The 20,753-nt window shown below is 31.1% G+C and overlaps 1 protein-coding gene across 16 annotated transcripts in view; it reads right to left on the bottom strand.

Moving 5' to 3' along the window:
• LOC148279510 (adenylate cyclase type 10-like) overlaps positions 1-20,753 on the bottom strand; it is a 33,244-nt gene that overhangs the window by 3,881 nt on the left and 8,610 nt on the right. For 2 of the 16 annotated variants that reach the window (XM_088229814.1, XM_088229820.1), the window contains 24 exons: positions 20,036-20,109; positions 18,701-18,861; positions 18,147-18,300; positions 17,659-17,763; positions 16,800-17,042; positions 14,857-15,131; positions 13,710-13,796; positions 13,473-13,629; positions 12,149-12,263; positions 11,909-12,049; positions 10,408-10,554; positions 9,076-9,176; positions 8,325-8,429; positions 7,518-7,610; positions 7,371-7,416; positions 7,117-7,230; positions 6,915-7,027; positions 6,524-6,705; positions 5,438-5,594; positions 4,733-4,867; positions 4,315-4,436; positions 3,437-3,636; positions 1,429-1,594; positions 1,071-1,322 (listed from right to left, as the gene is read on the bottom strand). In XM_088229814.1, coding sequence (XP_088085940.1) covers positions 1,071-1,322; positions 1,429-1,594; positions 3,437-3,636; positions 4,315-4,436; positions 4,733-4,867; positions 5,438-5,594; positions 6,524-6,705; positions 6,915-7,027; positions 7,117-7,230; positions 7,371-7,416; positions 7,518-7,610; positions 8,325-8,429; positions 9,076-9,176; positions 10,408-10,554; positions 11,909-12,049; positions 12,149-12,263; positions 13,473-13,629; positions 13,710-13,796; positions 14,857-15,131; positions 16,800-17,042; positions 17,659-17,763; positions 18,147-18,300; positions 18,701-18,861; positions 20,036-20,109 — 3,445 coding nt within the window. Of the gene's footprint in view, positions 1-1,070; positions 1,323-1,428; positions 1,595-3,436; positions 3,637-4,314; positions 4,437-4,732; positions 4,868-5,437; positions 5,595-6,518; positions 6,706-6,914; positions 7,028-7,116; positions 7,231-7,370; positions 7,417-7,517; positions 7,611-8,324; positions 8,430-9,075; positions 9,177-10,407; positions 10,555-11,908; positions 12,050-12,148; positions 12,264-13,472; positions 13,630-13,709; positions 13,797-14,856; positions 15,132-16,799; positions 17,043-17,658; positions 17,764-18,146; positions 18,301-18,700; positions 18,862-20,035; positions 20,110-20,753 lie in introns of those variants that run through there. The other 14 variants (XM_088229818.1, XM_088229819.1, XM_088229816.1 and 11 more) reach the window with 13 other exon arrangements.

Here is a 20,753-nt window from a genome sequence, read left to right as displayed (position 1 = left end):
AAATTTAATATCAAGGATGTTAAAACCAACGTGGCGAAGTTAAATGATTGTAAACATATTGTCGTCACAGACATTGGTTTAACACAACGGGGAATGGAGAGGAGGATGTTGAATATTAGTTTGAGGGGCTGTAAACGGAACAAATGAATTATAGAAAAAAAATAGAGTTACAGATGTAGCATACAAAACAGCCTCACTAAAGTTGAACCGGGCTGGCCGCCACTGCCCGACTGCCGCCCGCAACCCCCCTACCACTCGCCCCATACTAATACGGCAAGGCTAAGAGGTGCATTTATGAAGAAATTAAGTTTTGTACTGATATTAGAGAGAGAAGCCTAAACCAGCAAATGTGAAATAAAATATAGCAGGGATACTTGTGTGAGGTATTTATTATGTCAGAAGCAACGCACCTCCTGAACCGATCGGCGAACCTTCTCTAAGGATACAGAATAGTTCCGAATTGTTTATAATATATTTCTACGCAAATCACAAGACGTCTCTCATCTCTTTTTACTAGATTAATATTATATATAGGTTAGAAAAGAAAGGAAGAAAGAAATTCATTATTTTTGGAACAAAGAAGATCCTGTTACTTTTTCGAGGATCAAGGGCTTAGTTCAGTTACTGATTTTCAGCCCTTAAAAAAAAAACAATAATTTATTAAGAGTGTTTGGTGAAACTACTTAATTATTGTAAATTATTTGTACACCTACAATGAATTCAGTGGAAAGCGAATGGTGCTTCTGTTAAAAAATATAAAAAAAGCTATGTTGAATGTTAAGTTAACTTCAATACCAGATTTTAACAATTGTGTAATATTGTTTTATTTTAGATTTTAAATCTTAGAATTGACTTTTTATTTTTAAAAAAATGTAGTGTTAAAATGTACATACATATAAATATAAAACAGTTCTATTATACTGAATTTTTAAAGTAGGTAATTAAAAAATTACGTTACTAAAACACGTAAAGAAGAATTTTGTTTTTACACCCCAAGCAAAAACACGAGTAATCTGGGAATAATATTTTAGAAAATTAATAAATAATCCTTAAATCTATCATATATTTACCTAGGTAAAAACATTGTATTTTTAGATACGGTCTTATTGATATAATCATACGTCTTCTTTAAGGTCTTCAATAACACGGAATAACCTAATTCATTTTTTTTATCCATCTCCGAAACAATAGAGAGCATGAGTCCTTCGAAATATCTTAGACTTGTCAGTAAATATACGTGACTCGTAAATAGGATTTGGCTGAACTTCTGGGCCTTTTCAAACCATATTGCAGTTATGTCCCATTCTTTAGTCCGCAAAGCCCTTTAAAATGTTCATCTTCATTATATTTATTTATTATAAGTCCAGAAAGAAAAACTTTGCGCAACTTCAGTGAACGTAATAACAAATAATGTATAGATATTCTTACCTAACCCATAAATTGATGATAAAATGCCAACCAGCCTGAGGATTTTTGCCGTGAATAATATTTTCTCCACATTCTAAATAAAACTTGCAATACGACTCGTACTTTTCTACTGTATATCCACAGTCCAAATGTATATCCATGACCTTTGAATAGTACCATGTCTTATCTTAAACAATATCTTTTTTAAATGTTTGTTTTTGGGCACATAATAATAAAAAAAACATTCTTGATCACAAAATTAGATATAAGGTGTTAAAATAACATAGAGCAGATTTTCCTTTGTTGTCCTTGTGTTAATTAAAAATTGAAATATAAAAACCTTTGATGAGTTGATGAATGCCTACTTACGTCATAGAAAAAAAAAACATTAAGTTATAGCGGGAAAAAAAAACCAAACATGTTGACTTGTAAAAGTGACATCGAAAATGAATACTTTACTCAAAAGATTTTTAATGAAGTGAACAATGTACATTTTCACAATTTTTCAGATTTGAAAAAATATATTTATTTAAACATTTTTTTAGTAAAGATAGTTAGTGTATATTATACGGTATATACCTCAGAGTAATAATGTGTAACCTCGAGAGGAGCCCAAACGTAGGAAAACCATTCTATGACTATTGGGTATTAAGTTAGCTACAGTTCGCAGCAAAACAATGGGCCGTACTTAGGTCAAGAATTGCCAAATGGATATTAATTTGCATTGCAAATATTTTTTGATATGTACCTGTGTATTTATTATTAAAAGTTATTCTAATTTATTTTTCATTAATTCGCCTACATTTATTTTATAAAACTGAAAATACATGTGAGTGTTTATTTTTTTATTTATTTATTCATTTTATTCACTATATACTTATGTTATATTTATTGAGACAAATCCCAAAACTCCATGGAACCAAAGTCCTGTGTTGAGTTTGTTTTTTTGTCCGTCACATCTCCGAAACGGCGAGTCGTAGCGGCGTAGATTTCAAGGTTAACGTTGCTATTTTCGAGTAAAATTTAATCAACCTCTACTCGATATAAAACTCAAACTTTATATGGATGCCTAGTGCGGCCCTGACATATTGCCTATAATTAACTGTCATTATCAACATATTCACAAATTTATCCCCTAAATTGAGAAAAAATAGTATCTGATGTAAACATGTTGATATAAGGAAAGATTTTAAGCAACATAATACACGTGTTGGGACAATAAATGCCAAAAATCAATGTAAATCATGGGAAAATATTTGGAATCAATACCTGTGAAAACTGACTCCTTTAACACCTTTGACGCTCCTACTGCTGTAACCAAACATACTGAAATTCACCATAGTCGATTTTTATTTATTATAACGTAAATATTCAAGTTATTTACAAACAAAGCCAAGCACAGCTACAAAAGCATCGATCGAACCGTTATGTGTTTGTTGTCAAACAAAACAAAATGGTTGCTAACCAAAAAACCAACATCGCTTGCGGTCTATGAAACATAATGATAGGGCTTCTCACTAGGTTACGCATTATTAATCTGAGGTATATACATATAATACCTAAGAAACTAAATTTAAAAATCTAACTAAACATTTCACTGAATTATTGCATTTTATCACATGTAAAGTTTTATAAAATCATATGAAAATTTAGCATTGTATAAACTTTGTTAAAAATAACAGAACTGATTCATTTTTGATTATATTTTTATTTTAAGCAATCTGTTTTTAGGCTTTCCATCCCAAAAATAATGATTTCTGCCAGGGGAAAAATACAATATACATACATAAGGAATATGATTGTGTAAAAATGAAAGAAGCCAAAAAAAACCTAAAAATTTACCTCATTTTCTGTCAAGAATCTTCCTACACGGTATTTCCTAATCTTCCTATTATCATATCAGGAACAAGGATGGAGAGGACTAATGATATGTCAATAGGGTAAGGATATGTTTAAAGGAGGAGTACAAACTATATCTGTCTCTTATATTTCAAGCTATTACATAATAGAATAATTATAATATACACACTTATAACATCTTGATCTTTGCCCTCGTCAATCAATATCTTGTAAATTTTTAAAGCCTCAAAATACATTCTTTTGTTGCACAGAACTCCGCCAAGTCCAATCAAAACTTTGGTTTTGTTGTATTTTGCTTTGGAATTGTTCAGAATCTTCAAGACATGGTATCCTATTTCCATACCACTTTCGATGTTTACATGACCAATTCTGAGAAATTTCAATAAAATATATTGTGGTTTTAAAGAAAAAACAACCGAGGGCCAGTTGGATGAATAATTGTTTCATTTTGGTCAAAATGGGTGAAATGAGTCGTTTTATTTTACTTTTCAAACAATTTTGGCAAAAATGTAACAATTATATAACTTTTTTGGTACAACTGGCGAGTGAGGGTTTTTTTTTAAATTAAAAAATAAATATTCGCGTTCTTATGATTTACCTAAAAATTTCATTTTAAGGGCAATTTCTAATAAGTAGTTTTAATTTTCTAAATGAATTAGAAAATGGTAATCAATTGGGCTAGAGTGGGATTCGAACCACGGACCTTTGATCCGTGAGTCCGGAGTCTGAGACACTAGCCACGGGACAACAACTCGATTCATTGAATTTGATTGATTCATTCATTCATTGAAACCCGGTTGATTTACAATGTGCCTTTAAAAAAAAATCATGTTTAATTTCCAAGTTATAATTATTTTTTTTTGATTTTATTTTATTTTCTTAATTTTTTTTTTTAATAAAATGGTAAGCGATGAATTATTTCTTCTTCTGATACAGAGAATATATAAACCTTATTTTTGACAAGAAATGTAGTGAATTTTACCTTTAGATTGATGACACATTCATTAATGTTCGACAAACTTCGAGTAAAAATTTGTTCAAATTTACCTGAAGAGAAATATGCTGGTGAACAAATGGGAAACTGCATAAATTTCAGTAAGATCCAATGGCTGAGTTACATTGTCACACATTCTCAAAGCACAAGCTTCAATTTTACGACACAGGCTCAACTTCGAAAAAGAGAGAGGCATAATATATAAAATGAATTATGTTTTGGGAATTGTTTTAAATCAATATTTTTTACTGTACTATAGGTTTAAATAGAGTAAAGTCTGTTCAGAGGAATTATTTTTAAGACCCTTCTTAGATAAAAAAACAATATTATTGTAAAAATGTATTTTAAAATGTGCTCACTAAGCAAAATAAAAACAACTCGGCAACAGTGATAATGTTTTGTCATATAACATTTTATTGTATTCTTCATTGATAAACAGAGTATGGCAGAGTTAAAGGAATATAATCTTACCTTATTATAGCGCTTCCCAATGGTTATCATGTTCCCATTAGCGACACAGAGAAGTGTAAAGTTCCTGTTCAATTTCAAGGCAAAATTCAAGGACCAAACAGCTGCCAGGTATGCACATTGATAATCCTCAGTACTCTAGAAATGTTTATGATATTATCCCTTGGAACTCAGTTATTTTTTCAACAGGTTTATACAATATCTCACTGGTTTTAAGTGACATTAATTTAAATTTTATATTTTAGCACTAACTTTGTGGTTATTCATGTTGATAAAATAAATAAAACAAAGTTGTTTTACTGAGATTAATTTAGTTCAGGGTAAGCATTTTCATTTACAGGATCTTTTAGTCAAATGAAGGCAGAAGAGACAGTATGAAATACGATGATCGAGTTTAGAATCATTTGAATACTTTCATAGTTTCTTGTGAGAACTAATATTATTATTAGTGGATACTACGCAGCGTTGGTTTTGTTTTTAATAAATGTGGTTCCATGTGAATACGAATTGGAGATAAATGAATTAGTGTTTCATTTACAAAAAAAGTATTTAATTTATGAAATCCTTCATTGTCTCATTAAATTTTGTGTTTCATTACCGCATAATAATTTGAAATATTTTTTTTTTCTGGAAATTCCATAGTTAAAATTCAATTAAATGAATTGCAAAAAAACTTGAGGATGTCATAAAACAAGTAACACAACTTACCATAAAATAAGTAAATAAATATGTTAGAGTTTGGGCAACTTGATCCATGAAGGTTCCTTCTATGCCTGTCACTTTTCCAATATATAATTCTGAGAACATTTCCAAAGCTAAGCTTTGTTTTGATTTCTCTATAAATAATTTAATTTTAACTTTGTTTCTGAAAGAAAACAAAAATAGTATTTTTTAATGCAGAAAATAATGTTTTTTTTTGTGGAAAGTAAACATATTGTGCTTAGGACAATATTTATACAGGGTGTTCTTTAAACCCTGTCACATCCGAAACCACGATGATCAGTATGAGCAAAAAGACATGTTGGCACATAAAATAACATTTTTAGAATGAATAAAATTTACAAAAATAAAATATTAAAAAAAACAAATGGTTGCTTACTTCTGCAGGGGTGAAACGAGGAGGGGGGAAGGGACAGTCTGATATACCGTCAACCGCACGTCGGCGCCCCCCTCGCTTCTCCCCTGCAAAAGTACGCAACCATTTGTTTTTTTAAATATTTTCTTTTAAAAAAAATTGTTCATTCTGAATATTTTTTTAAATATGCTACTCGTAGTATGTCTTCTTGCCCATACTGATCATCGTGGTTTCGGATGTGACAGGGTTTAAAGAACACCCTGTATATTATTTCGTTGCTATATTATTTTGATATTAGGCTTTTTTTAGTAAGGTACTAAAAAAATCCTCGTTTTATTTTATGTGAAATAAATTTATTGGTTTTGTCTAAATAACAACAAATTTAAGCAGCGCCAGATCTAACGGGATCTAGCATCCCGTCGCTCACAGAAAAGGGACAGAAATATACACTCTTTGTAAATTAATACGAGCATATTATTATTCTCCCCTCCCCTGTGAACAAGTGTCAGGTTCTTTGAACCAACTGAACCTATGGTAGGATCCATCTCTGAATTTTAGTAAATTACGTAAAAGTTAACTATATTTTCCACTGAATAAATAAAAAATACCAGAAATTCATTGTAGACAAGAAATTATTGAAATAATAGAGCATTATTTTTCCACACCCAAGTTAGTTAGGAATTTTTCACTAATACTCTTAATTTTTACAAGTACCTAACCTTGAAGTAGGAAACGAGCAGCCGAATAATGACATGGCTCTGACCAAATATCTGTACCCTTCCTGCATGTCTCCATACTCCAGTAGAGCTCGTCCTCTCGTGGAAGCTATTCTACCGAATACGAAATTCTTCTGCCAAGCTGAAAATCTCTTGTTGTTTTCTGGCAGTTGAAATTTTGGACTCTGTAACAAACAATATTAAAAAAAAAGTTGCAGTGAGTAAAAAAAAAACTTCTAACATGTCCTAAAGAGGTAATACACATAATTTAAAAAGTAACAACTGTATATTTATCAAAATGAAGTAACAAGAAAAAATAATCGAGATTTCTAAGAGATCAGGAAAAGAAAAGAAAATAGAGTTTTGAAAAGAAAGCAGATATTTATTTTTTTACCTGAACATATTTATGTACTTCTGTTAAAACAACCATCGCTTCTTGAATATTGCCTCCGTTGATTTTCAGTTCAGCGTACTCGATATAAGCTTCTAGCAGTTTGTGAATCTCGTCTAAATATTACATTTAAGATTGTTACTAACCTGTTCAGACTAGTTCAAACATCAAACGAGTTATCTATGTAGGTACAAAATATATTTACCTGTCTTCCGACAATGTTCAATGATTTGTGTGTACATGGCTCCCAGAATCACTTCACATTCGCAAGATAGAAAATTTCCCAAATTAAAAACATTTACATCGGGTTTAATATTTTCTAAAAAGAAAATACAACAAATAGATGGGCATATATAAGGCATTGCAAATGTTATCGCCCTGTGGCTTTTAAACCTATGTATTTCATAAACTACCCCATGGGCCATTATAACAGAAAATTAATTATAACAGAAACCTTACTTGTACATGTGTTTTTTTGGTATTTAGTTTCAGATGCTGATAGACCCTGAAATATAATTCAAAATGAACAAACAAAAATAAATGTTACAGTTAAAAAAACTTGAAATCGATACTTAAATAAAATCACATTAATGGACTCAAACTTACAGCATCAGATGATTTGAAATATTGAAAATTGAATCCACCATCATTTAAGTACTCTCCGAAACTATCAGAAATTTCATATTTTTCACCGTGAATCTAAAATAAAATTTATTTAAGCTCCAAAAATACTGACAGATTTTTTGGCAGTGTGCAAAGCCAGTGCACATATAGAAATCAGCATAAAACTTACAGTTGGAAAAAAATAGATACTAAAACCACTAAGGTATAATTAAATAGTGATGATGTTTTATGGAACGATAGTTTGAAATTGTTCTGAAAAACGAGCGTTGTCGCGTCAACATTGCCGTGTAAAACGTGTAGTGGAGTAAAAAAGACTAACTGTCTATGCCAGTTTACTGAGAATTCAAAGCTGTATGTCATGCTGCTTCACATTTACTGGCTACAAGTTAAGCTTCGGAACTTAAGTTGAATGGAACAAGACGGATGCTTAGTGCTGCATCTAGTGTATACATATATATCAATGTCTAAAACAAACTAACATCGATTTCATTTAACAATTGGAGTAGTATTTGCAAGTTAGATCACAAATCATTTAAAGGAGATTCCCAATACAATTGATAGTAATTCATCAGATCAGTCAAGATCAAATAACAGTGCATATTGAACATTCCCTTTTTTTCCTCCTATGCGAGTTGTCAAACAAAATAATACTGCGGTCATTCACTTATTAAGACTTAATGAAAAGATGTAACATTTGCTAATTTACATAAACAATTTTCAAAAGGATAAATTTTAGAAGGTTAAATCACAAGAACTTACAACCTTTCTTTGTATTACAGCAGTACTTACATCTGTTCTGATTCCCAATAATTTCTTAAAGTTTCCCCCACCACAGGACGAACACTTCTGAATATTCTTTTCCAAGTAAGAAATAGCTCGATTGTGAAAGTCAATCTAGAAATTTATTATGCAACTATTAGAAAATTGGAGTAAAGATGTTAATTTACTGAAAAAAATATGTATTTCAAATGATAAATCTGGTAGGTAGAGATCGTATGTAAAATTAAATTTTGCCGCTGGTACGGTTGTATTAATACTAGGCTTGTATATGTTGAGGTAATCATTTGTAAATAGTTTTATGTGCGGTTAGAAGGTCTTGAGCTTGGAATATCTTATTTTTGTTTTTAAAGAAAACTTTCAAAGGAATGGCAATTGCATTTTGGTTGCTTTAGTTCATTTTTTTCCAACAGACCATTTTTAACAAAATAGAGTTAAGTGTAAAGAAGTTCTGAGAAAGCCTTTATTTATCAAATTTAAATAAGAAAAAAAGATTTTGAAAATTGTTTAAGGGATTTTTTTAAAAACAAATTTTGTCTTAAGTTGTGGTCATTATTTATGCTGCTTCGTAAAAAAAAAAACTTTAAAGCTCTATTTCTGCAGATTAGTGTTTTGGTCTGTTGGACAAAAACGAACTGAGGCGACGTTTTGGAGGACACTGTACCGCATGTATTATAAACACTTTATTTTGACCGGCATATTCTCACTTTATGTATGAATGTTTGAAAAATGTATCTGATGTTTAATGAAACAAAGTGTAAACCTTTTGATTTTCAGTCAGTAAGTCATATGCATATGTGAAAAACATTGTGTTGCAGAAGCGCATATATCCACACCATGCATAAGGAGGTAAACCATAGCTATCTGAAAGAATAAAATATACAATAGAAACAATAAAATTGTTTTATTAAAAAAAACTCAAGTTATACATATTATTTGATGCATAGAGAAAATTTTATGGGATAAATATGTTTATTTTATTCAGAAAACATACAGTCATAGATAAAAAGTATTAAAAACGATTTTCTAACATAAAAAGACCAATTACGTTTTTATAAATTATGCAAAAGATTTGAACACTACGTGACAAAATTTTTTTTTATAAGAAACTCAAGCGAGAAAATAATAATTAATAACTTTTGCGTTTTCCATGGAGGTTATCATTGCTAATAATTAAAAATACCTAATGCACACCCCAAGTCATCCACGCACACACACATGAACGCACATATAAAACATACACAAACATATACATTACATGCGGCACATATACGTAGCACAAACCATTCAAATATGTTTACCATTGACAAAAGAGGAGCTTAAAATATGTACAATGCAAATGTAGAGGTCATAGAAGATCAAGAAAGACATGGAATGATCAAGTTAAACCGATTACAGAGAGTGGACACATCAAAAGACAGAATAATCGGCATGTGTGTATTAGTAGATGCATAAATATAGAGGAAGCGAAGTATGTAGGTATGTGTGTTAAGAAAGACTGGAATGGAAATCTAACCTCTTCAAACTGACGGCTCGATAGTTAATTTATTAAGTACAGTCTGTCAAAAAAGGTATAAAATTATCCAGCATGCTGGTGTTCAGGCTTTCTTCTTATTTTTATTTCTTCATTATTCCCTTTCCACGCCTAATGGTGAACAGGGCACTGCATTGGTACACCAATTGCAGCGTATCTTGATCAGTTTTTTGTGACATGAAGGTAAGCTTAGGTAAGTCTTACTCTCTAGGTGACAGTCCAGGTATTATGAAACATTCTAGTGTGAAAACGCCCTTTCAAATAAAAAATATTATGTCAACCATGTCAGGAATCAATTATTTTTATTTGTTTTTAAATTATTGAATGAATTTTTTAAAATTAAAAATTATGTTCCATGACTGGGGTGTCCCGTGCCGAGAGAAACATTTTACATAATTTTGAAACACGCCTTTTATGCATATTAAACCAAATTTTAGTTTGAACATTTATCTTATAAAAGCTTACAAATAAAAATATTTTTTTCTTGCACAACTCACCTCATGATTTAAAAAAAAGTTATGGTTATTAAGAATCAAAAGAAAAAGATAATTTTATTTTTACCATTGATGTTAATTCCAACACAGTGACATTTTTTCTTGGTGTTGGTTGATTTTTCTAGCAGAGGTCGTATAAAAATTCCACTTTGCTCTTGAGTAAAGTCACCTCCAGCACATTCCAAGAAGCCAATGTCAAACAGTTTTGCAAAACCTGAATATGTTAACAATGTTTTCAGCATGTCCAAGTGTTTGTAGACATACTAGATTTCCTCTCTTGGGAGTTTTTTAGATTTAAATTTGTTGCAACAGAGAGGGAAATCATTTTTGAGAAGGTAATATGTAAGTCTAGGCATTAGGGCTTATAACCCGTCATTGGCTAGGTTAAGTGGTCACTTTACACACTGTGTAACATTCACCATTCTGTCTATGTGTAAAAATCTACATTTCACTAACTTTTTCATCTGTTGACTTTTGTGAAGTAAAAGAGCTGAAATCTTTATTACGTGGGTGAGATTCATCCGGCTGAACCATTTCACCTACAAAGCAACGCTTGAAAATAATTTTTTAATTTTTATACTTTTTATACCAATTAGTTTAATAATTTTTTTTTTGATTATGTGTAAATCCAGACTGTCTACAATTGTTTGGTCATAAGCATATTACCTTCTCGAAAATGTTTTCCCTCTTTTTGCAACAAATTTAAATCTGACTTTGTTATATTAATGCACTAAAAAATATTTTATTTGAGAAAAAAACATTCACCTTAGATTTTTCTCTATTTATTTTATAATTTTTTAAATGGGATAAAATTCAGATTTCAAATAAATTGAGACACATTCCTACTCAAAATATTGTTAATTCATTTTATTGTTTGATATAATAATTACATACACTTTTATTACAAGTTATATTTGTACAATTAATTCTTAAGTTGTTTTTTTTTTAGAGAGAGTATTAGAATGAACTTTTCTGTGTCGGTACCTTTTCCATTTTGAAAAAATATTAAAATTTTTTCAAAATTTATTAATATTATTTAATAAAAAAGTCTTCCGAAGACGGCAATTTAATGGGTTTTTGGATAGTCCTAGCTCCCATGAGAAACAATTAATCAAAAATGCAAAATGAAAGACACGTCAATGGTAAATATCACTACTTTAGGGCCATAATCCAGGGAGAAAATATGGGAATATGTTTGTATAAAGAAAAGTTCGACCGCGTTTCCTCTCAAGTGACTATTAGATCAAGAGTTTTTATATTAATAAGATGTGTTTTCAGATAAATTGATGTGTAGTTTTGATGTAATATTTATTCTAAAAAAAAATTAAATGTTTTTTTCTTTGACTGTTAATTGTGTAGATGTAATGATGTTTATTTATAAGTAGGATTCATATTATGTTGGTAAATCTCCAGCAACAAGCCACAAAAAGTGGCACAGTGGGATTTTTGGGATATAGGTATATTTCTATAATAAATCAAATAAAACTCATCTGTCATACAATTTCAAAGCGAGCAAAGTTGATAATGTAACCGAGAATAATAATTATATTAATGATTGAAATACTAACCTGTGGCTGCCTGTTTATCAGATTGGCACCTGAGTACATTAAGTAGTAATGTTCTACTGAATATTTCCCCAAGGGCAGAACTGCATTTCAGTTGGAGTTTCTCAAATGGCGTCAGAGTATCGTAAGTTTTTAAAAAAGTAACTGGAAACAGAGAGAGGCTCAATTATTGAACTAGCTATCATTTTTTTTTATAGTTCAAAATATTTATACAAAACAAAATAAGTAGACGAGTGACCTTACCATTAGAAGTAAGCTGAATATGCATAGAATCAAAAGAATAAGTTGGCTCCAAAATGGCCACTCGCATTTTCTGGTTGGCACTTCGATTAGTAGAATTTGTATCATTATCAGCCATCTAAAGGACCAAATATTAGCTTTTAAATCAATTTAATTAACTACCTGTATATTTTTCTTTGTGGAATTGCATTTTAACTATAGTAAGTATATTGTAACGTAAAAAACAAGTCTAACGTACCCCGTTTTTGAAAGCATTTTAGTACTGGAATATAATTCTATGTTGCCTGATTTAGCGCCATCTGACGGCCGCGGTAGTAACTCATTCATAAATCCACGGTGGTTAAAGTCATATCTCCTGTGATCTATACAATTGCAGACGAAAAGGTAACCTGTATAAAATACAATCTCATAAGAATATGATATCTCTCTCTACAAGAATTGCGCTAATAAATTAAAAACAAATAGGCTTACGTTACGTTGAACGTTCTCTTTCTTGAAGGACTACATTTTTGAAATGTGCGGTCGCCTGCCCTTTGAGTCCTTCCGCGACAGCTGGACTGTTCGTCCCGAGTTTTCAAATAGAAAATAATTTATTTCTAGCGCACGAATGAGTTACTACCGCGGCCGTCAGATGGCGCTTAATCAGGCAACATAGAATTATATTCCAGTACTAAAATGTTTTCAAAAACGGGGTACGTTGGACTTGTTTTTTACAGCGTTACAATATGTACATGAAATATTGGACCCTAAATACATAACATCGGGATCGTAGAACAATGACAGATGTGCGAAAAAAGCTACTTACTAAAAGCTTTATATTTGATGTTGAAAAAGTTATTTTAAGGCTTTTTTTTCAGGTTGTTCTACAAACCCGATGATAACTGTTTTAGTTGTTTAGGAGATGAGTTCAGAAAATAGAATTTTTAAATTTTGCGGGTTCGGAGAGTCCGATTGTCAAAATTTATTTTATTTTATTATGTTGGTATACATGCCCCTGAAGTATGCTTAAATTTTCAGCTGTATTCATTGTTTACTTTGTCTGCGGCAGTCGCTAAGGTAAGGCCTTTGTTAATGACAATTGGACACTCCAAACCCACGAAATTGAAAAATTCTCGTTAATTTCTGAATACACCTCGTATGTTTTATATGTATTTTTCACTTTATAATTATAATCTCTGAGATACAAATAATTTGTAATTTAATTTATGTAAGTTTTATGGAAACTCAATATTTTTATGTCTCGTGTTGTAAATGGATCACTGTAGCTTTATAGGTTGTGTTGATCATCCCAAATTAGAGAAGGTACAGCAAAATAAAACAGATTTACTTTATAGCTTGATTCAAACATAGACCATCCGAGGCAAATGTCTCGACTGAATCTTGAGAAAGAATTGAAATCAGAGTTGACATGGGTTAATGATCTCAGATCTTCCGTTATGGGCACCACTGCTCCGAGTGCTAAGGCTTCATCGCTGCTCATCATTCTGAGAAAAGGAAAAAATGATATGGGAAAATGCATAAAGTAGATGGGAGAAAAACGATTTAATTAATAGTCTTGTAATACCTTATACTTAATTGTCCTGACTGGATAAGAATTTGTATAAATTTTTGAATCCACCCGATAACACCTTGGCTGTATGCTTGGACTATCCTGGTTAAAAAAATAAATGTATTACACCGTGTTAATTGACTATTTTTTATTTTATTGTAATATATGGCACTTAGTGCTTTTTAAAATAAAAAAATTACATTACCAGTTATGAAAATATTGATAAAAAATAAAATATTTGGTCATCAAAATAATATGAATGTGTAAAAAAAAACTAAGAAAGCAATACTAATAAAGAAATGAAAACAATTTTGAATAACTATAAACGGTGCAAAAAAATAAATTATATGTATTATTAATTAAAACTACTACTTAGGTAACTAATATAAATATGCATAAAAATACATACTGATATAAAAAAAATGATAAAAGAGAAATATTATGTACTTATAAATAAAATCAAGAAAAGAAAAAAAAACACTAATAAAGAAATTTCAACATTTTCAAACAATACTAAATGTTTTTTTATTTTTAATTATTTAGAACTATTAGGTACTAGCTTCTTCTATCCATGAAATACAGGAGAATGGCCGTCCTGTATGTACTATACTTCACATGCAATGAGTCACCAACGTCTTGGTACTCATTGCCCAGAGTGACTATTAGAATATTATCGATAGATAGACTATAAGAAATTTTAAAAGGGAACGCAGTCTGACTCTTCATACAGACGTAATCCCGTATTTTCTCCATGGATTATGGCACCAGAGATGTGATTTTTTACACATTGTAGATTACCACTGGCGTGTCTCTCGTTTTGCTTTTTTGATAAATTGTTTCTTATAGGAGCTAGGACCATTCATAAACCTAAAAAAGTGTCTAGTTTTTATCCGACGTCTTTAGATGTACAGTATTCAAATACAAAAAGGTTCCAACTAAAAAAAAAAAAACATTTTGTTACTCTTTTTTAAAAAATAAAAAAAAACAACAAAATCGGTCTCAGTTTGGGGTGGAGAAAACGGGACAACAAAATGACTTGGAATTGGAATACATACCACTTATTACGCGCTTACATGTGTCTATTTAATTGAAAAAAAAACAGGATTCTGAAAAATGTTTAAAGAACAAAAAGGGTCTACTTATAATTTTTGGGTTCTCTCACATTTCAAGATCGGGAGATATGGCTTGGACATCGAGAGTTTGGCATATGATAGCCGAATGGTACCACTGATTTACACCCGAAAGAGTAAGGACCATTGTTTTTGGATTGGCAAGAACATTTTTAAGACGGCTGCAATCAGTGGCAGAGTCCTGTTCTATGGTAAGGATCGTGGCGAGATGTTTGCTGTCCATAATGTTAAGTAAGAAGCTCCAAGACAGATCATCTATATACTCTGCTTTGTGTATTGCGAATAAAACCAATGTTTTTGAAAAAATCTGGAATTAAAATTTTGTCACGTCAATGAAAACAACACACTCAATAAGTAAGATTAGTGTTTAAACTGATTTTTAGTCTGTTTTATTAAACTCATAATATGCAACCAATGGTGCATCGGGCACTGCATTGGTATAACAAATGTAGCATCCAGTACATTAGATATACATGTATCAGTTTATAGTTAGTTGCCAGTGAACCAAATATAGTTATAATCGCAGCTTCGCTTTACCTTTAAACTAAACCGTAAAACTACCTTAATTTAAACTTTACCTGCAGAAAAGATCTCTCCCGAAAGCCGGGAGATTTTTATTCTAGTTCTTTAATTAGTTGCATAAGGCATTATTAACCTTTCCCTCACTAAGCATTAAAAAATTACACATGATCCGAACGGGGGGACCAAACGACCCCAGCGCCTACTTGTATATGGCGTCAGGAGAATAAAACGTTGGAAGTGTTTATGACTGTGCAATAATTTATTCATGTTTTCGCGTACTCATATTTTACTAATTCGTGCATTTTATTAATTTTTGTTAGTTTGCCGAATGCTTATGTACATAAAGTGAAATTGACCCTTGTATTATTTACGTCTTTTTTGTTTTAAAATTAAACAAAGAAATAAAACAACTATTCAAATATTTAAAAAAAAAAAAACAGGAAAATGCTTCTTTCTATTAATTTCACGGTTACAAAAAATATACGGCAAATAGCTTTAATAATACTTGAGTTATCGAATTAAAATTATGATGAATAAAAATGAATATTTTTTGATGAATTTCTTTTATTTCTTGACCCAAACTATGTACCATATGACAACTTTCAGTCCCATTTTGGGCACGAAATAGCTTTAATGAAGGATGTTTATAGATATATGTTCAGTAATTAAAATGAATTCATTGAAAAAAGTTTTTTTTCATCCATATTTTTATTTTTTAGTGATGAAGCGGATAATTATTTATCTTTCAATTAGTTTTTTGCATTTGAGTGATCATGACTTCTGCTAATTGGTCTGGGGTATTATTCTGAATCTTTTCACGGGGGTAGAGGAGAAATTTGGGCATTTTTTTTTTGCACGCAACTACACTTTGCTTTATACACGGTTTTTCAGGGCTAGACTGCGAAACTTCAGAGGAACATTTCTCATGGAAAGCTTTAAAAAAATCAAAATATTTTTTTTCCAAAGTCATTTAAAAAAAAAAAAAAATTAAATTTATGATCTCAAAATGGAGTAAATCTTTAATTTCTCGGACTAGCATTTCTTCCGCAAACCTTTACCCCTCCCACAGACATTTTTTTTTATAAAATGACTAAAAAAAAAATTATAATTTTTTAAAGCTTACCATGAGGAATTTTCCTCTGAAGTTTCGCGATCTGGCCCTGAAAAACCGTGTATATGGCCACACTGGTGATTAAACGCCATTGTAAATTGTCATTTTATTGTTAGACATTACAAAATTGTTTAAAAATGGAAAAAAAAAAACAAATACAATTTGGTCAATTCAATCTAGTTTAAGGTAAGGTCGCAATAACGTTCTAAATGAAAATCATCATGAAGCAAAGTGTAGTCGCATGCAAACAATTAAAATCTCCAAATTTCTGTCATCACTATCACAGAAGATTCAGAATAGCACCCCCCATAGGTGCGAGTATATGCATATATTTATGAATACCTTTCTACAAAGTTTCCTGAATGTGTCCCTGCATGTAGCGTGTCTATTATTTTCTGTGCTCTCGATATAGAAATCGGACACAGTAAATTTAGTTTGCAATATTGAATTTAGGAAACAAAGGTTCATCGGTCGAATGCTCGATCCAACAGCTGCTTGGATTTTCTCTTCCTCGGTGACGTGTGATGTGGTACTTGTATGCTCTATCCCGTAATCAACTATCCTTCTGAGGATGTTATAATTTGCCTGAAATCATTTTCCGAAAGTCATTTTTTTTACTTATTTCTTGTAGAATATCTTAACAAATTTATGAAAAAGATATAACGGTGCCATTTATCAATGTTTTGAAAAATCTTCAACATAAGACGACTGAGTCACAAATCCCGCTCCATTGTATTGAAATATCAAAATATACAGGTGAGTTGCAAAACTTGCTCCGACTCATAAGTTTATGATTTTATTATGTATATTGTAAAGCCTCCAGGGCTAGTATTCCGAACAAAATCGTAGTGCATTTTTACATACTAAATACGCATTATAGCGCGCTGTAAATGCGTTAGGAATACCAGCCCAGAGCCTGGTTTTATAACCTTAAGTGCTTGACTGTAGTGGGGATGCGTTTGCGGCACGGTGCCAGCATGGTACACGGTCCCTTGCCGCGCCTGTGTGCTTACTATGGACTCTACGTTTGTTTACCATATTATATTCAAGTTCATCGTACTTGCGCCACGCCGCATACGCTTCGTCACTATGGCAAGGCACTGTGACTAAAATGTTATATGGATACAATTTATATATGATATTAATAAATAAAAATCCAAAAAGTAGGCATAAAATATACATAATTATATATTGAACTTACATTATTTTCACTCTTATTAAGAGAAATTCTGCAAATATTAAGAAATGGTGGAACCAATTTTAGCATTTCTTCAAATAAAAGCAATTTTCCTACAGTAGCTTCACCCTTGAAATTAACAAAACATCATTGTGAAAACAATAAATGATATAAATGAAAAAACAATAAGCCTTGTAGATGCCTAGATTTCTATATTACCTTCACTAAAATGGTTTCCATCTCTGTTGTAATATGTTAATAGTAGTAACTCTTTATTAATAAAACAAAATACAGCATTAGTACTACCGAATTATCACTTATCATCACAACCACCTCGGTACATAAAAATTATCCTACGCTCTATGTCAAAATAATTGACACGAGTGCATGAATGTAGAGGAAGTATGGTCTTTGTGTGAAGATAGTGGTGTGGCGTTCTATCCTCTATACCCACCCTTACCCCTATAGGAAATTGGTGTGCTTTTTTGTAATAAACAACATTTATGCCGTACCTGTATAATAAATATGTTGCAATTAGAATCAAAGGAGGTGAATACACCATTGTCGTGTTTTTCTTGATCTAACAAGGCATCTAACCAGATGGTGAATTTCTGAATCTCATTGTTTCTACCCATGAGAGTATTATCTGTCTTGTCAGGAATGGATCTGTTGGATAATTTAGTTGCATAATCATTTGGACTAAGTTTTGGTGTTCTTTAGTTTTCTTTACTAAACAGAGTAAAGAAATCTATTCAATAAAGAAAAAAAAAACATTTTCAGGCCCAAACAATGTCGTGAATATGCTTTCAAAATGCAATAAAAAATATTTGATTTCGATATTAAGTATAGTACACAAACTAATATTTACATTGCATTTATATATATATTTGGTTATACTTAGATCTACTCCTATTTTGACACTTTTATTTTACTTTTACATACAAACTTTTGTCTATGTATGCAAAAACAATCCATCAATTTACATAACTTTCTTTACCAAATTTTATTTATATATAAGTGTGAAAGCTCAATTAATAATATGAACCATAAACATATGCTTACTCACTCAGTATCAGCATCATATTCATATATTGGTCCAACGTCTGATAATCCTTTCAGTACTTTGAATTTCAGCAATTTGAAGCTGCTGGCATTTAGTTTACTCTGGAGGAATACTTCTTTATCGCAAGTTATTTTATTTGGGTACGCCACCATTAGTCTGGCCCCCTGCATTAGTCAGAATTAGTGTAATCATACTGGTAAATGGTAAGTTGAATTTTTTGTGCACAGGTAATCATCATCACATTCTTAACCGCACCCAGTCTTGCATATATGCAATAAAGCTATAGCTTTGATTGCAGTGTACCTTGATTGTTTGATACATGGAGAAAAGTTGACTAGTCTTGTAATTCAGATACAGTTCAAGGGTTAAGTCCGTGGAAAGATGGCTTAGTGTGATAAGTCACTTTTTATAAATTTTGAAGGAGCAATTTTAAAGTTTGATAAAAAAATCAGAATTTTAGATTACAAGCCTAAATCTAGTGTCATTGAATATTTGTTTTTCTTTGGGTTTTTTTCACTGCAGCATGTTTAAAATAAATGCTGAAAAATCTAAATTTTTTCCAGACTTCCCTGACATCATACTTTTGCTATCTAATACAGAAGCCAAAATAAGATATATCTGACATATCATATTTAGCCATCTAGATGGCGGTTCTAGAACAAAGACGGTAAAACAGCATATGTTTGACCTACCATATTTAGTCATCTTTTGAAAAACATGACATACCATCTTTAGAAAAAGAGTAATGGTTGACAAAATAAGATGTATTTGAAATATCATATTTTGTCATCTAAAACAAAGACAAAAAAACAAGACATATCATAAATTGTCAACAATTACTTCATTTCTAAAGATAGTATGTCACACCTGTTGTCAAATCATTTTTCTTGTTAAGCGACATATCTCCATATTTGGAAAAGCAACAGACATAAAGTGACATGGCAAATATTTTCTAACCCTATTAAACGAATACATATCATGTTTTGCCAGATTGTAGGTCTCATCGAGACAAATCCGGTGATATACATACAACTCAACATGCCTAAAAAAGTGACACATCATACTTAGCCATCTTTCCACTGAAGCGTAATACTGACCGCCTTACCTTCATGCAAACGATTATCAAACTATGTTGCATTAGGTTAACCAAAGCAGTACCCTATGCACTACTGGGTGCGGTAAGGAGGGTGGCGATGATGAGCCATCGAGTGGAAACCACTTGTCTAGGGCTCTGGTTATATTTTACACACAAAACATGATTCTTCATACTGCTCGAAATGAAAGGAAAAGTACGGGTAATACTAATATCTAATAAAGTTGGTGTAAATAATTAATTACCTTATTAACGCACAGCCCAATAACAGTATATTCTCTACGTAATTTGTGTCCAACGATGCCACAATAAGCCGGACCTTAAAAGTTGATATATAATGTTTATATAGTGGTAGGGCTAATAAACAAGTATGTATTAACAATATTTTGAATTTGTCCAAATTTTAGTAGACAAGGACAGGATTCTACTCCCTAGGGGGGGCTGTTAATATTAATATATTACAACAGAGATGAAGAACATTTTAAAGAAGGTAATAGAGAGAGAGTAGATTCAATGAAATATTTAGGAATTTATATAGATGGGAATTTAAGATGGACTAATCAAATCGAACATATTAAAAATAAATTGAAAAAGCAAATTGACTATATAATTAGCCAAAAAGAACTTGCAAAAATATATTACGCAATAGCTCAATCAGTTTTGGAATATGGAATAATTGGATGGGGATGTGCAAATGACACACTGATCAAGCAAATAATAATTGCACAAAAAGCTTTAATCAAAATTTAAGAAAAATATTTTTATTATTTTGTTTGTTTTTGTATGAGTGAGTTTACAAAATTATTTTTAAAAAATAATTTCATAAACTCGCTCATAATAAAGCCATTGTGTATTCATTTTCGCAGCGCTCACATGTGAGCTGTGGCCCGAATTTTTGTGATGTTTTCATAATCATATTTTACATCCAAACTGACAAAAATTGACCCCAGGACCTCAAGAACG

Source organism: Micrasema longulum, unplaced genomic scaffold (genome assembly GCF_059751315.1).
Source record: "Micrasema longulum isolate JH-2025_06_02 unplaced genomic scaffold, ASM5975131v1 h1tg000713l, whole genome shotgun sequence".
In the NCBI taxonomy this organism is placed as follows: domain Eukaryota; kingdom Metazoa; phylum Arthropoda; class Insecta; order Trichoptera; family Brachycentridae; genus Micrasema; species Micrasema longulum.
This window is presented reverse-complemented; position numbering and strand designations above follow the sequence as displayed.